At 38.4% G+C, this 15603-nt stretch overlaps 1 protein-coding gene across 7 annotated transcripts in view; it reads left to right on the top strand.

Annotated features, from left to right (window-relative positions):
* Positions 1-7253, top strand: part of RCAN3 (RCAN family member 3) — a 32835-nt gene extending 25582 nt beyond the window's left edge. For 6 of the 7 annotated variants that reach the window (XM_064493914.1, XM_064493919.1, XM_064493916.1 and 3 more), the window contains exons 5-6: positions 726-906; positions 6557-7253. In XM_064493914.1, the coding sequence (XP_064349984.1) occupies positions 726-906; positions 6557-6695 (320 nt within the window). In that variant the 3' untranslated portion in view covers positions 6696-7253. Of the gene's footprint in view, positions 1-725; positions 907-1429; positions 5721-6556 lie in introns of those variants that run through there. The other variant, XM_064493920.1, reaches the window with a different exon arrangement.
* The last annotated feature ends 8350 nt before the right edge of the window (positions 7254-15603 follow it).

Genomic DNA, 15603 nt, shown 5'->3' with positions numbered 1-15603 from the left:
TTCCACATGGTTATAAGGATGAAATGATATATGTAATAATCAGAGTGCAGTTTTTACTGCTACAAATTCTAGTACATAACAGATCATTAGTGAATATTAGTTGCCGTCAAAATTGTAGACAGACAACTTGTACGTTGAATAGTATTGCAAGGAATTGGTAGTGATACCACATCATCCCTTCCAGATTCTTCTCTTGTATTTATTTTTTATTTCTTCTGTTCCTTCCCTTTAATTTCTCTAACTCCCTCATCCCTTTAAACTAATACAAGAAATCAGTGCATTGTTCGTTCACACTAGTTGTCCACCTAAAATAATGTTATGTTTTTTATAGGGGGTACGAAAGGCATTTTGAAGGGAAGTGGCCAGTGGTTTTTTAGATATCAGAGCTGTATCTTGGATCTCTGAGGTCCTTGGAACTTTACAGGTGTCTCCCACGGGAAAACTGGAACCCATTATGAAGTTAAGCAGATACGCTTGTGTTGTTCATAGAACAGCAATTAGCATTTATACTTTAACTTCCAAGACCTCAACACTTCACTAGATAATTTCTTGAAATGCCAAAACTTTATAGGAACCTTAAAGCGTCAAATCTCTAATGCCAAAACAAGATAAAGTACCCTGACATAGGATTTAAGGATTGAAAAACCAATGATCAGCTATTAAAATGTGTGTAGAACCAGAAGTTTCAAGGGACAAAACTCTTCCTTCTCTGTTTATCTCCACAGGAGAGAAATACGAACTTCACGCAGGCACTGAGTCCACACCGAGCGTGGTGGTTCATGTCTGTGAAAGTGAAACTGAAGAGGAAGAAGAAACAAAAAACCCCAAACAGAAAATCACGCAGACACGGCGCCCCGAACCTCCAGCCACCACGCTGAGCGAGCCCCAGACCTTCGACTGTGCACTGTGAGGCCTTGATTGTGGGGCGAGGAGCTGCCAGTGCCAGCACGGGGTGGGCTTGGATGGGGGACCCCTGCCAACCGCTCACCATCTCGGCAAGGCGAGGAGGGAGCAGGATGTCCACACTGTGGACGGGGTAGTACAGAGAAGCAGCCGATTTTGCCTGTTCAAAATTATAACTGACTGTTCTGAACAGCACTTTAAATTAAGGGATTAGCCCCCAACACTGGCAACATGTTGATCATTTTTAAACAGTAGCAAATTAGGGAAATGGCTACCCGCAGTTCGTTTCCCTGACTCGGTATAGCATCGTACCCAAAATGAAAACCATATTCCTGGAGTGCAGTACCATTTTCATTTGAGTGATCTAGCGTGGGTGTTTTTGTTATAGTATATTGGCTTCCACTTAACCTACTGGCCAAAGGTTAATTGCTGTTCAGTACACATGGAGGGTTTTGCACGAAAAGAAACCTGAAGTGTAGAATAATTTACAGAAGATCATTTTTCTCAAGTGGTTTTTTTTCTTTAGCTTTGGGAAAGAAATGCCAGATTCACTTTGACTGTCAGAACCGAGTGGCCCCAACGTGTGCACACTCCTCTCGTCCCTGTACTGTCACTGGCAGAGGAAAGGGATGCGCCGTCCCTCCTCGAGCTGCAGCTTTGGAAGCTTGACTGACTATGACCTCTGGCGGCCACCACGCCCTGCCATTTGTGACCATGTCCTGGCCGGTAGCGTTCGACTGTCTCCAACCACCAGTTGAGGTTTTTTCTGTTATACCTATTTGTGTGTTGTCATTCACAGACTATACATTAGACAAGGTAATAGTAAGATTTTCTGAAGACCATTTTTAAATTGTCCACTTAAATCTTTTTCAGTTGGCTTTGAAAGAAAAGCCACACACCTTTTTTTTCTATGAATTAGGGAGAGATGGGGCAGAAGAAGATGGTTTCGTTAGTCAGACTTTTCTTTCTGGTGTAACTTTTTTACCCTGGCCTCCCATTGTCATTTTCCGTTAAAACAGAATTGTTTCCTGCTGGTGTTTGGTGTATCCTTGAACCTGCTGAAGTAGAAGCAGGCATCTTATTAACTCTTTGTGATCCATTCAGACTTCAAAGTCCCTTTCGTAGAAAAGTGTTGTAACTAAGAATGCTTTGCTTTGGGTTAGGTGGCTCTGTTGATTCTCTGCACACTCTGAGGTTTTCTTTGTGTGGCAAGAGTCTGGAGCTCCCTGGGGTATTCGTGAAGGGACATGTGAGTTTGGACTAACACACCAATGTGGCTGCCACTACAAAGGAAGGAAAATGCAGAAATTCAGGCCATGTGCTGTCTGTATGTTTTTGGTAACATGTTTCTGTGATTTAGATGTTCTTATTGTGGTAGAATTTATTTCTGATGTCTTAACTTTATTGCAAAAAAAAAAATCTATATTTTCCTTCCCCTCAAGTACTCTGAGATGATCAACTCTTCTATTTGTAGATACCCACCACTGCTAAGCCTCAATGTAAATTCAGTTGAAATTTGTGATTCCAAAAGCAGTTTATTAAATTCATCATTTGACAGTTTAACTGGCAGTCACTTACTAAATTTACTTTGCAGTTCTAAATTCAGCCTTTTGCCAATTTTTAATCTTATCTGGGTGCACTACCTTATCACTGCAGAATGGACCCTGTAAGTCAGGAAATGTGTGTATTTTCAACATTTGGAAGGGTTTGAATCGCCTTTTAGGTCATATTTTACCTTTGAAGTAATTTATTCATTGTCATTTTCTAAGTGATCAAAAGTCATGATATTTTATTATTTGGCTTGGCTTTCATGCTCTACCTTCCAGTTAAAGAATACTCTATCCCTAACTAAAACTTTCTTCTAAAGTCAAGTAATGCCAATTACCTGAATTTTTCTTTTTTTTTTTTTTGAGTGTTGAGTAAATTGAAGAAAGATTTAAACCAAAATTAAATATATATTAAATAATATATATTTTATGTAATATGTAATTATTTAATATATATTAAACTTTTCTGAGTGGAGAACATTAATATTTTCATTTTTTCTAGTATAGTACTTCCATAAGGTAAACTCTGTAAAAAACAACTAAATGCCCATTAACTTTTTAACATTGTGAAATCAACCACATGTTATGGTCTCTGTCCTTTTTTGGTTATTTTGTATCCAGTTCACATATCCATCTTGTGAGAGGTGAGTCTCATCCATCTTTTTTTTCAAGTTCCTTTTAATAATTTTATCTGCATTTTTTTCTTCTTTGAAATCAAGTCATTGCTTAGATTTAACTGATACTACAGTAGCCATGTTTTCTATAGAAATCATAACATCCTCTCAGGAATCAATTTATTGAGACAGTTATGAGGAAAGAAGATGATGTTTTTGGTTAGGAAAAAACATTTGTGAAGGGTAAGAAAACCAAAGCACTTAATAAGGATAGTTGATGGAACCTGTGGCGCATTGGCTCTCATGTTCTTGCTTCTTTCAACTCACTCACCTGACGAAACCAGAAGTTAATCCATTTAGTACTTGTGGGAGCATCTGCTAGTTTAAGATGCTAAGAGGCAGAAACGGTAAGAGCAGTTCTCTTACCTGAGAGCGCTGAAAATCAGGTGGAAAGCAAACGAGTCGTTTCACATTCTGCTCCTTCAAAATGGTGTACACTAAAACCTGTCAGTAACGAAGAACCAAGTAAAAGCTCCTGGGAACTTTCAAGTTCAACGCAAAGGTTTAAATATGCTTTGTGGTTGATGGGGTGTTTGAATTAAAGAGCTGCAGGAGTTAGAGTCGGGCTCAGCACCTTCGTTCTTACAGTTGTTTGTGTTTCCCATTCACATTAAAATTCCATCTTTTAAGAATGTTGTGATCTAAAGTGGGAAGACTTGATTTCTCAGAATCTCAGCTACAAAGCTGCAGGTGACTTTGGAAACCGTATAGTTGTGTTACTCGGACTAGAAAACAGGAGATGAGACTTGCTGCAAAGTCCATGGAAAGGCAGCCCCGGTTCTAGAATTGGCATTCATTCCCAACTCGCAGGCTAGGGCTTTCTCTACTTTTTCTTGCATTAGCCTCTTAAAGACACTCAGAGACAGTGAACCCCAGCCACAAGAAGACAAAAACAAAAAAGGAGAAAGTTATTTTTCTCCTGTTGGGATACAATGAATAAGATAAATCTTATCTGATGAAGTCAGTGACTTAGCAGTTTTAATGAATGAATTTGATGTTCCATGTTTTGTGTTTTTGTTGTCACTGTACCATTGGGTTTGGAATCCTTTTAAATAATGTTATGTTGATAGGCAGCAGCTGCGCTGACATTTAATCCAATGTGAGTTTGGAGTGGAGTGACACTCTCACTCACTGCTTGTAAACTGGAGTCCTGTTAAATATTGAAGCCTGACCGTGCTTCATATTTTTGCATAGACTCTTTTACAGACCGTGGCTTTATTTTTTAAAGGGAAAATTTCAAGCATAATTAAGCAATGGAAAATGTCCAAAATTCTTTGGTGCGTCAGGTTCACTGTCTGCTGGCACCCTTTCTTTTCTACACAGTTGTGTACTTCATCCCTGTCCTGCAGGTGAGCGTGCTCAGTCTTTCCCTTCTTTGCACATTTGCAGTTATATATTCCAGTGTGAAAGGAAATAAATTACTTACAATAAGTGTGACAATAAAAAGAAACGAAAGACTTGGCAAAATTGTTGCCTCCTAGCTGAGGAGGTAAGTCCACATTGTAGAACCTCACCTTTTAAAAAGTTAAATAAATTTAAAGAATAAGATTTATGAACCTTGTCCAACAATTTGATAAATACATGTTTTTTAAACTTTTGTTGGAGTGGAGTCACACAGAACCTCTTCATTTAAATGCTGTTATTTTTTAAATCATGAATTGGGAGAATGGTAATAATTTGGAGAGTGTTGTTATTACCAAATATACAGTCAACAGAGCAACTGAAATTTGCAACAAATCCTAGGTTCACTAACTAAAAAAATTATGAAAATGGTCAAGTATAAAATAGTAGTTTCTGGCCATGGCTAAGAAGAACTAACTAACCTTAGGTTGAGTCAGTGTCTCTGTCCATTTAAATGAAAGTTTAAAGACTTTTCACTTGACTAGCCATGCGGTCTATCTTGTAAACCTACATTTCCTCTTGAAACAAAACCATGTTCTTCAGGCTCTTGGAACTCCCTTGGAGAGAGGCTGAAAGTCCATCCTTGTTGTGAGGGAAGACTTATATCTATGCAGCGAATGTGTGTTTTTCTGTATTGTTGTCTATTTAGTCCCCAATCCCTCTCCTTCACGTTGGGGACTGAGGAGGGAGGGGCAAAGGTGGCTGATCTCGTCGGTGTGCTGTTCGTCCCACTGCTTCTCCGCCCAGGGGGCCCCAGTGCTTTCGTGTCTGCTGCACTGTGCGTATTCTCCAAGTTTAAGGAAAGTTTCTCCATCATTTCACTTCTGTCTTATTGAACCCAGGGGTTGAACTTACTGTTTTATCTGAACATGTTTGTGATCTTATGCTGCATTCTGGGGGCACATTACTTTCCTGGTACTATAAACTGTAGTGGGTATTATTGTACTTCAGAAAGCTCGTCAGTGCTTCCCGTCTGTGAATTCCACGTTTCACTGTGCTTCAAGTGGTGATTCATAGTTTGTAGCCCTTGGTTATTTGTCAGCTTTGGCTCTTCCATATTTTGGGGACATTTAAACAATCCTTGTCCTATCGTGGTGACAAAAGCAGAATGTCATTTTGGGGGGAATCTGTGATTAATTGTAACAAGTTTTGTTTTTAAAGCTAATAAAGTTTAGTGTTTTGGTTTTTTTTTTAATCAGTCCTTTGAATTGAGTTCTTTGTGTGTAGTATTTTCAATAAGTATCACTTATGTGTAGGTAATAACACAAAAAAGGCAGACAAGTGAAATACTGTTTGTTCCCAGTTGAACATCAGTGCTGTTTGTACCAGAGTTAAAGGTGGTGACTCATTGCCAGCTGTGGAAATAACCACTCTGGTTTGTGTTCCTCACCAAGAAAACTGTTTGCCGCCGTTTGCTCCTCAGTTAAAAATGAATTATTCTTATTAAAGGTTTATTTTCTGTCTTGGTTTAAAAAAAAAACCCAATCAAAGTTTTGAAGCTAGAAATGACTGTGGAAGTTATCTAGTGCTGCACTGACTTTATATATATATATATATATATATATATATATATACATACACCCACTGAACTCTGCTCTTTGTTCAAATAAAATCATATGTAAAGCCCAGTGTAAAACAGATTACCCCCCCTCAAAAAAAAAGACAAACAGAGCTGCTCCTTTTGAAGGAGACAGAGGGTGGGGAGAGACCCAAAGGCCCCTCCGGCCCCTGTGAGAGCTCCCAAAACAGTCCAGAACACACAGATCTAGTTCAGTGGCCTCCACGCCCCGCCCTCACAGCCCCTACTCACATCCCTACAAGTAAACGGCCCAAGAGGCCTTGCCAGATTCCCACATCTGGCTGGTAGCCCACCTGGGACTAAAATCTTAAGTTTCTTGCCTCTGTTCCCAGGTCCTTTTTGCCACACCCTCCTACTCTGTTAAACTAAAATCATTGATTTTTCAGGAAAAAACATGTTAGGATTCAAAGATTCTTAAAATTGTGTTTTTGTTTATTTCTTTGTTTTAATAGAACTCAGAGTCGCTGTGGACATTGCAGTTTTCACAGATGTGCTTCAAGCTGTGTTCTGGGGGGCGGCCTCCAGGTGGAGCTGAGCCTCCAGTTGCCTTCACTCTGCTTCTATCTGTTGTGCACAACGGTCTTAGAATAGGATTTCACTGGTGCTAAGGAGTCCTTGGCTAAAACGGCAAGTTGAAAAACTGCTGCAAATAACCTAAAGATAAAGCATTGTTTTAATACAGAAGAGAAAGTACAATAATAAAGGTTTAAGTAATTTACCTCATAAAAATAGACTGACTTAAAAGTTAAATTCAACAATAAATGTATCATCACCAAGAAACATGCTAGAATAGATCTGAGGAGTGAGAAGTAACCCACTCTGCCTTCATTGAACGCATCAAAATATACTTCTAATCTAGAAGGAAAAAAGATTTAAATTCTTAAGCTTATAGGAAAGATCACAAATCTTGCCAAACTTCCCCTTGTCTTGAGGCACAGAAGGTATAAATATGAGTAATTTGTAGATTAGGCATTTAAATCGAGTGTCTCAAAATTTGTTATTTGGGAAATGTTTGTAGTCTGAAATATTTGGAAAAGTTAAACAGTTTCTATGTTGCAATGCTTCTAGGAACTTTTAAATTTGCACATTCTGAATCTCCAAGAGGATATGCTGTATTTATCAAGTTTAATAAACTATGGAACCCTTTTTACCCAGAAATGTTTCATTGCACTGGTACTCGAAGAATATTTAGAGAAACATTCTACTAAAATCCTGACTTTAGCCGTAATCAGTTAAAGGATAGGTTTGCAAATTAAAATGTCTTTATTAATTTTTCTAAGCAAGAGTATTTTTAGATTGGGGCATCAGAAAGAGCCTGCCTGGTTTAATGAATGGGAAAACCAAGTTAATGAAACTATTGGAATCTCTAAGAAGGTACAGCAAAGTTGCCAAATATAGTAATTACTTAGAAAAATAGGTAGTGTTTCCTTCCACTATCAATGGCCAAACTGTAAGCAATAAGGTACCATTCATAATTGCAACAAAACATCTGTGGAAGCAAACCTTCAAACTCTAATAAGAATATGGGTAATTATCATAAGTATATGCTCTTAAATGGGGTAACAATATTTTAAGAATGTCAGATTTTCTGCCCATTAATCTATAAATTTAATGAAATCTCTGTCAAAATGCCAGCCATATTTTTTATGATAAACTCATTAAACTTATTCTAAAACTTTTTTGGGAGAATAAAGAAACAAATAGTTAAGATGACCTTAAAAAGAAAAAAGTTGAAGACATGCCCTACCAAGTATGAAGACAACCTACAAAGTCAAATGACATCAGAGCAAGAAAAGGCAAATAAACTAAAGAAAAATAATAGAGACAACCCATGTCTATGTAAGAATTTAATATACAATAAAGTGCCCTCATAAATAAATGGAGAAAGGCTTAGATTGTCTAGTAGATAGTTGGGGAAGCTGGCTTAGCATGTGTAGGCAAATAAAGATTGGTTCCCCATCCAACACCACATACACAGGTGGACTCCAGAGGAATTTAAGACCTAACTATAGAATGTAAAACTATAAATGTAACAGAACAAATCGTAGGAGAATGTCATTGCGACCCAGAGACGGGGCAAGACTTCATGAAACTTTAAAAGCATAGCTGTCGTGTAAGTATAATTTGATCACATTGAAATGAATGATTTGGGTTCCATGAAGACTGCCATCGACAGTGTTGACCGTAGGGAACAGATTTGCAGTCCTAACATGGGATAACTATAATACGCAAGGAAATTTTGGAAATCAAAAAGAAAAGCAGCCCAATAGGAGAACGGGCTAAAGGATACAAGCAGCAATTGACAGAAAAGGAAAAAGTGAGCCTGTGAAGAGACACTCTAGTCCGGTAATCAGGTAAGCGTAGATTAAAACAAGATGCCACTTTACACTGTTGGAGTCTCAAAAATGTAACAAGCAAATAAAGCTAAGTCTAGCCAGAGGGTGGGGATGTAAGAAATCTGATAGAACACTGGTGGGAATGTAGACTGGTTGAGTTATTCTGAAGAACTATTTCCCAAGAGCATCCCAAAGACATTCTCATACAGGTCCATAAGGAGGCATCTTGAGAATGTTCATTGTGCCATTATTTGTGGAGGCAAGCTGGTGTCCCCAGCTGGGAAGTTGGCACTGTGGAGAACTATAGCGCAAGAGGGTAACCATATACACAACAGCAGGGATGGGTCTTAAAAACAGAGCTGAAAGACAAAAAGTGAGAATCAGTAAGGTGTATAGAATAGTTGCATGACGTGAATTAAAATGCAAAGATGGTGATCACTGCGCAAGAATATATACAAATAAAAGATACACATTAAACACATAGGTACATATGTAAGAGGCACCTTGAATGGGTTAATGATGATGATGTGCCGTGAACTGAGAAGTCTGATTTACTAGTAGACTTTACATAACCTTTATATAGACTTTAAGAAGCTACTAATACACACCTCAGTCTCTTTCCTCCCTTGATTCTACATTAAGTTTAGTTATGGTATTTTTCTTTATTATTGCTCTAGAAGAAAATAGTTTGCTGTGATTTTGTTTAGGTGAAATAGAGATTTTATTGGAGATACTTGTGCCTTGTAGGATAAATATTTCAAAAAAGTATCAGGTACTGCCTGTTCTCTCGTTGGATGTGTGTATATAAATGCTTCCCCCAAGTAAGTGACATAGATTCTTTACTAACCCATACTCTCATATGGATAGAAAAAATATACCCACCATTCATGGTTCTCTGAGCTACAAATAAGCAATGGCACGTGGTTTGACTCTAGACTTACCATTTCCTCTTGCTTCAAAGAAGTAATCAAATTATTTCTTGGCCTGGTGCTGTCTTTCTTCAGTGTGTTTTGAATAATTGAGATTTTGAATGGAGAATTATACAATCTTCTGTCCTGAGAGATCTTACCAGGCCTCTTGGCCCCAGGAGAGTTATTAGACCAAAACTGATTTCTCAGAGGTTGCCTGCATGAGTCCTGTGAATAAAAGGTCTTTTATGGGCCAAATTTACAAGTCTTCTATTACTTATTTCCTTTATAACTTTAATCATCTCTGAGACTATTTATTAGAAATTTCTAACAGCTGTTGGAAAGTCTAGAATAGAGAGTTATCTCTTTTGCAAATGAGAAGCAGCCCTTGGGCACTGATTTACCAGCGCCCCTGCAAATTCTAGATGAATTAGTGAGTTCCATTGTGAAAGACACAGCTGTCCTCCAACTCAGTTCCAGTCTCCAACTTCCCTTAACTATCCACACAGGAATGGAGTACCTTAAAAATGTGTTTCCCTGAAGAGAGGTTTACTAATTGTTCATGCTGGAGAAAATTAAACTGCAGGTTTAATAAAGCTCCATTACAGAGTATATTAGTTATCTATTACTGCATAATAAATCAGCATAAAATTTAACAGCTTAAAACAACAAAACATTTACTATCTCACAGTTTCTGAGAGTCAGGAGTCTGGGGGTATCTTAAGGTGACGGCTCAGGGTCTCTCAGAAGGTTACATCAAGGAGTCAGCATGGCTGCAGTCACCTGAAGGGACTAGGGGACCCGCCTCTGAGCTCACTCACATGGCTGTTGGCAGGAGGCTTCAGTTCCTCACCACAGGGTCTCCCCATAAGTCTGCTCACAGGGCTTAGGGCTGGCTTTTCCCAGAGTGAATGCTCAGAGAGAGAGCCCAAGGTGGAGACTTTTTATAACCTAATCTCAGAAGTGACATGCCATCACTTCTGCCATATGCTGCTGGTCACGCAGACCAACACTGGTAAGGTGTGGGAGGAGAGAGAGGTGCTCGTGCAGTCCTGAGAGGGGAACGTATAGCTCTGCACGCCAAGAGGAGGAGTCGAAAAGGTACAGGGTTAGAACTCTCCCTTCAGCTCTCAGCTCTCCGTACCTCTGCGTCTCTTTGGTCACTTCATCCCCTCTTACTGCAAAAAGGACTTTTCCCTCAGAATAGAGACCACAGCAGCCAACCACTCAAGCAGAAGACAAACTTTCTAGAATTCCAACCTAGGGGAGGATTCTGATCAGCCCATCCCTGTGGCCAAGTCCTTTACCCCAGAAAGGGAAACAGAAGAGGGGCAGACGAAAACACCATGGAAGCACTTCAATATACTGATGAATTTCATAAAGCCTAGAAAGTGAGAGCATTTTACTGAATGGTGAATCCGTCAGATTTTAGCAATTGAACAGATAAGCATTGTTTGTTTTTTATCTGGTCTTCATTTTTCACCATCCAACTTTGATTCCAGGTGAGATACGAGGAGTAAATTTTAAGTGAGTCTTATAAACATACCCAAAATAACGTGTGCTATGGAGGTTTCTGACACAGACCTTCCATGATAAGTTACCACAGAATCTCTTGGGATTTTGACGTCAAGTGACAGCACCAATGTCACAATCTTCCATGTTCCACTGAGACATGTACCGTACAATCAGAACCCATAAAGAACGTCATTTTATCCCTGCTCTAACCTTTTGAGAGAGTGAGTCACTTTATATTACGATTTCATGTATTGCCCCTATGGACATATTTAAAGATCCAGAGAAGGAAACATCACAGCTTGTTTTTATTTAGATTTTCTGACTGTGTAAAGTGTTACACTGTATCCTTCCAGTCTTTTTTTCTTACTGTAAATTTTTATTCACAAGTTTGCAAAACTATTACCAGTATCTATTTCCAGAACATTTTCATCACCTTTAAAGAAACCCTGCATCTGTATAGTCACTACCCGGAGTCACACCCATTCTTTCCTCCCCCGAGCCCTTGGCAACCTCTAATTTACTTTCTGTCTTACAGGTTTGCCTAGTCTGGACATTTCTTATAAATGGAATCTTACAATATGTGGCCTTTTGTATCTGGCTTGTTTCATTTAGCATATTTTTAAGGTTTATCCGTGTCACAGCATGAATTCTTCATTCTTGTTTGTAGCTGAAAATATTCCACTGAAAGTATAGAGCACATTTGGTGTATCCACTTGCCAACTGATGGATTTAAGATGTTCCCACTTTTGGGCTGTTATCTCTAACGCTCTCATGAACATCGCGTACAAGTTTCTGTGGGGACATATGTTCTTAGTTCTCTTGGGCATATATCTCGGAGGGGATTGCTGGGTCATGTGGTAACTCTGTTTACCACATGTGAGCAACTGCCAGACTGTTCTCCAAGGCAGTTGCACCACTCTACATTCATACCAGGAGTGTATGAGCGTTCCAGTTTCTCTGCATCCTCACCAATTTGCATTGTTAGCTTTTTGATTTTATCAGTGTTAGTGGTGTCTCATTGTGGTTTGTTTTTGTGTTTGGGGGAGGTAATTAGGTTTATTTACTTATTTAATTTAATGGAGGTGCTGGGGATTGAACCCAGGACCTCGTGCCTGCTAAGCAAGCACTCTACCACTGAGCTATACCTTTCCCCACCTCACTGTGGTTTTGATTGGCCTTTCCCTCATGAATAATGATGTCAAGCACCTTCTCCTGTACTTACCCTGAGCTAATTAGAGAAACGTCTATTCAGCTCTGTAATGGGTTGGTTGAATAGTTTCCCCCTAAAATTCATGTCTACCTGGAACTTGTGTATGTAACCTAATTTGAAAATAGGGTCTTTGCAGACATAATTAAGTTAAAGTAAGGTCATACTGGATTAGAGTGGCCCTGAGTCCAATCTGACTGGTGTTCTTACAAGAGGGAAATTTAGACTTGGACACACACAAAGAGAATGCCATGTGGAGACAGGAAAAGAGATTGGAATGATGTTCTGTAAGCCAAGCAATGCCAAGGATTGCCAGCAATCACCAGAAGCTAGGAGACACATTGATTTAAGACTTCTAAAGCCTCTAGAAATGTGAAAGAATGCAGTTCTGTTGTTTTAAGCCACCCAGTTCGTGGTAATTTGTTACAGCCACCCTAGGAAACTAATACAAGCTCCTTTGCCCATTTTTAAATTGGGTTGTTTGTCTTTTTATTCACAACTTCATCTTATAACCAGAACATGCTGCATAGGACTTAATTCTTTCCCTGCAGTTATATTTTTTAACAAGAGTCTGATTTATATCACTAGCTTTAAAAGCAAATTTTTGTATTTTGGTTTTAAAAGACTACATTTGTACGTATTTCTTTATGTTTATCTTTTTCCCACTTGTCCTTCTATCCTAACAATGACTTTACGCATGTGTTCTTTTATTTGTGGGGAAAAGTTACACAATTTGTAAGGAAACATGAGTGAGAAGAGAGAAAGTCTGAATGTGGCTGAGCTCCTTTGAGTAAATGCCTTCCTCTGTTCTTGGCTCCCATTCATTCATTCATCCATTCATTCATTTATACAACAAGAATCTATTTTATGTCTCCTCAATAGATGACAAAAGCATCGATTTTTGCCCTTGAGTGTGTATTCCAGTGGGGGAAACCAGACATATAAACAGATATTTCACCGTTATTCACAGAGTTAGTTACTGCTGTAGACTGAACACTTGTGTCCCTTCAAGATTCATATGTTAAAATTCTACCCACCAACTCTACAGTATTAGGAGGTGGGGCCTTTGGGAGGGAATTTGGTCATGAGGGTGGACCCCTCATGAATGGGATTAGTGCCCTTATAGAAGAGACCCCAGAGAGCTTCCCAATCTCTTCCACCATATGAGGGTACAGCAAAAAGATGGCTTGTCTATGAACTACAAAGCTGGTTTTCACCAAACACCAAAGATTTATGGAGTCTGCACAGGTTAAAAGTCTTGCCAATTTGAGTCTTGCTTCAGGGAAAGCAGGTTATTTAACCATTATATACATTTGGGTCATAAAACAAAACATGTAGTTGAGAAGTAAAAATAAAAACCAATCATACTAAAAGAATTTTCACTGGAGGGAACTCTTAAAATGTGGCTTTCATGTAACTGGTTTAGGAGAGGAAAACTGTCCTCACATATAGTGCAAATATCACAGTGGGTGATAAACATTCAGAAAACACATGTGACCTGGCAGAACAGGGAGAGTTTGGATAAAGAAGCATAAAAGAAAAGCATACTAATATTTTTAAAACATAGTATCAACAACTTTCATGTGACCTTGATCATGTGCCTTTGCCTGTCTCAGTTTCCTGATGTGTAAAATGGAGAGGCAGCATCTGCCCTGTTGTTAGACTCAAGTGAGGTGATGAGGTGCATGTGCAGAAATTTTATAAATTGCAAAGTGCTGCACATATATAGGGAATTATTATATTACATCCAGACACTAACTCCTCCAAGACATAGGACATAGCAATCTTGTGTCTCTCACAGTGCCTAATTCAGTTCCTTGTCCCTTGTGCAATCTCAGTATGTGCTTACGTAAACGAATTCACACATGGCTGAGTTAACGTGTGTCCCAGAAAAAGTGACTTCCACTCATAAAAAAAGTTTAGCAAAGGCAACTCTGTACATCAGGAGGAACTTTCTAGAAGCAGTACGCTAGTTTCCCAGATGACAGCTATCTACAGAAAATGTGTTTTTAAAATTTTATTTATTTTTTAATATATGGTTGATTTACAATGTTTCAGGTACAGCAAATTGATTCAATTATATATATATATTTGAAGTATATACTGAAATACACATATATAGAAATATATTCTTTTTCAGATTCTTTCCCATTATAGGTCATTACAAGACATTGAACATAGTTCCCTGCACTATACAATAGGTCCTTCTTGTTTATCTATTTCATATATAGTAGTGTGTATCTGTTAATCTCAGATCCCTAATTTATCCCTTCCCTCTCCTTTCCCCTTTGGTAATCATAATTTTTTTTTCTATGTCTGTGAGTCTATTTCTGTTTTGTTGTTTTGTAAATAAGTTCCTTTGTATCATTTTTTTTTTAGATTCCACATATAAGTGATACCACATGATATTTGTCCTCCTCTGACTTATTTCACTTAATATGATAATCTCTAGGTCCATCCATGTTGCTGCAAATGGCATTATTTTACTCTTTTTCATGCTGGTATGCTGAGTAGTATTACATTTGTGTGTGTGTATGTATGTATATATCACATCTTTATCCATTCATCTGCCAAGGGACATTTAGGTTACAATTGTCTTGGCTATTGTAAGTAGTGCTGCTCTGAACATTGGGGTGCATGCATGTTTTTGAATTGAGAGTTTTCATCTTTTCCAGGTATATGCCGAGGAGTGAGATTGCTGGATCATATGGTAACTCTACAGAAACTGGGTCTTATTTTTAGCACTGTAGTCATATATAACTGTAAAGACGTGTCTGTATTAATTAAACAAACAAACTTAAACTAGCTTTAATACTGAATATTTTCCCAGATCACATGAACCTGAAATTCATTCGGCTTAGTTTCTACTATATTTCTGAGAATTTACATAAGCACTTAATTTTCTTTAAGCCAATTAAATAAAGTTTTTTACAAATTAATTTTGGCAACAAAGGTTGAAAATATCACATCTACAAGACACACATCAACAGAGCAAACAGAGAACCCATAGCTCCTGTTCCAAAATTTCAGCCATGAATCAGGTACAATAATAGAAACCCCACAAGTTACAAAAGAGGTTGGATTCAAATTGGGTTTCTGGCAGACGGAACAAATCAAGGTCATTTGTTCAGACGGCTGAAACTTTTTCTACTAATATTTGTGGAGAAGACAGTTAAGATTAGCATTCGTCCCTGAGAAGTCAAGTTCCAAATGACTTTTACCCCCTTTTGATTTTTTTTCTTTTGATAAGTTACCTTCTTGAATTTTGCATTTTTAAAGAGATGGCCTAGAAAAGAGTTCCTGGGGAAGACCAGGTAGAATATTTACATCTCAAAGGCACCGGGAGAGAATTGCAAGGTCCTAGGCTTTGATCCATGGTGAGTTTATTTTTTAGATGGTGTGATGAATGAGGACATGGAAGTGCATGATCCATTGAGGGCTCCTGTTTGTCAGAGGTGTCAGGTTTAGGTGTTTAGGTTAAGGGTTTTTTGGTTTGTTGTTTGCAGGCTGGCTGGCTTGCTTGCTTGGGTGTT

The sequence above is a fragment of the Camelus dromedarius genome, chromosome 14, assembly GCF_036321535.1.
Source record: "Camelus dromedarius isolate mCamDro1 chromosome 14, mCamDro1.pat, whole genome shotgun sequence".
Classification (NCBI taxonomy): Eukaryota; Metazoa; Chordata; class Mammalia; order Artiodactyla; family Camelidae; genus Camelus; species Camelus dromedarius.
This window is presented reverse-complemented; position numbering and strand designations above follow the sequence as displayed.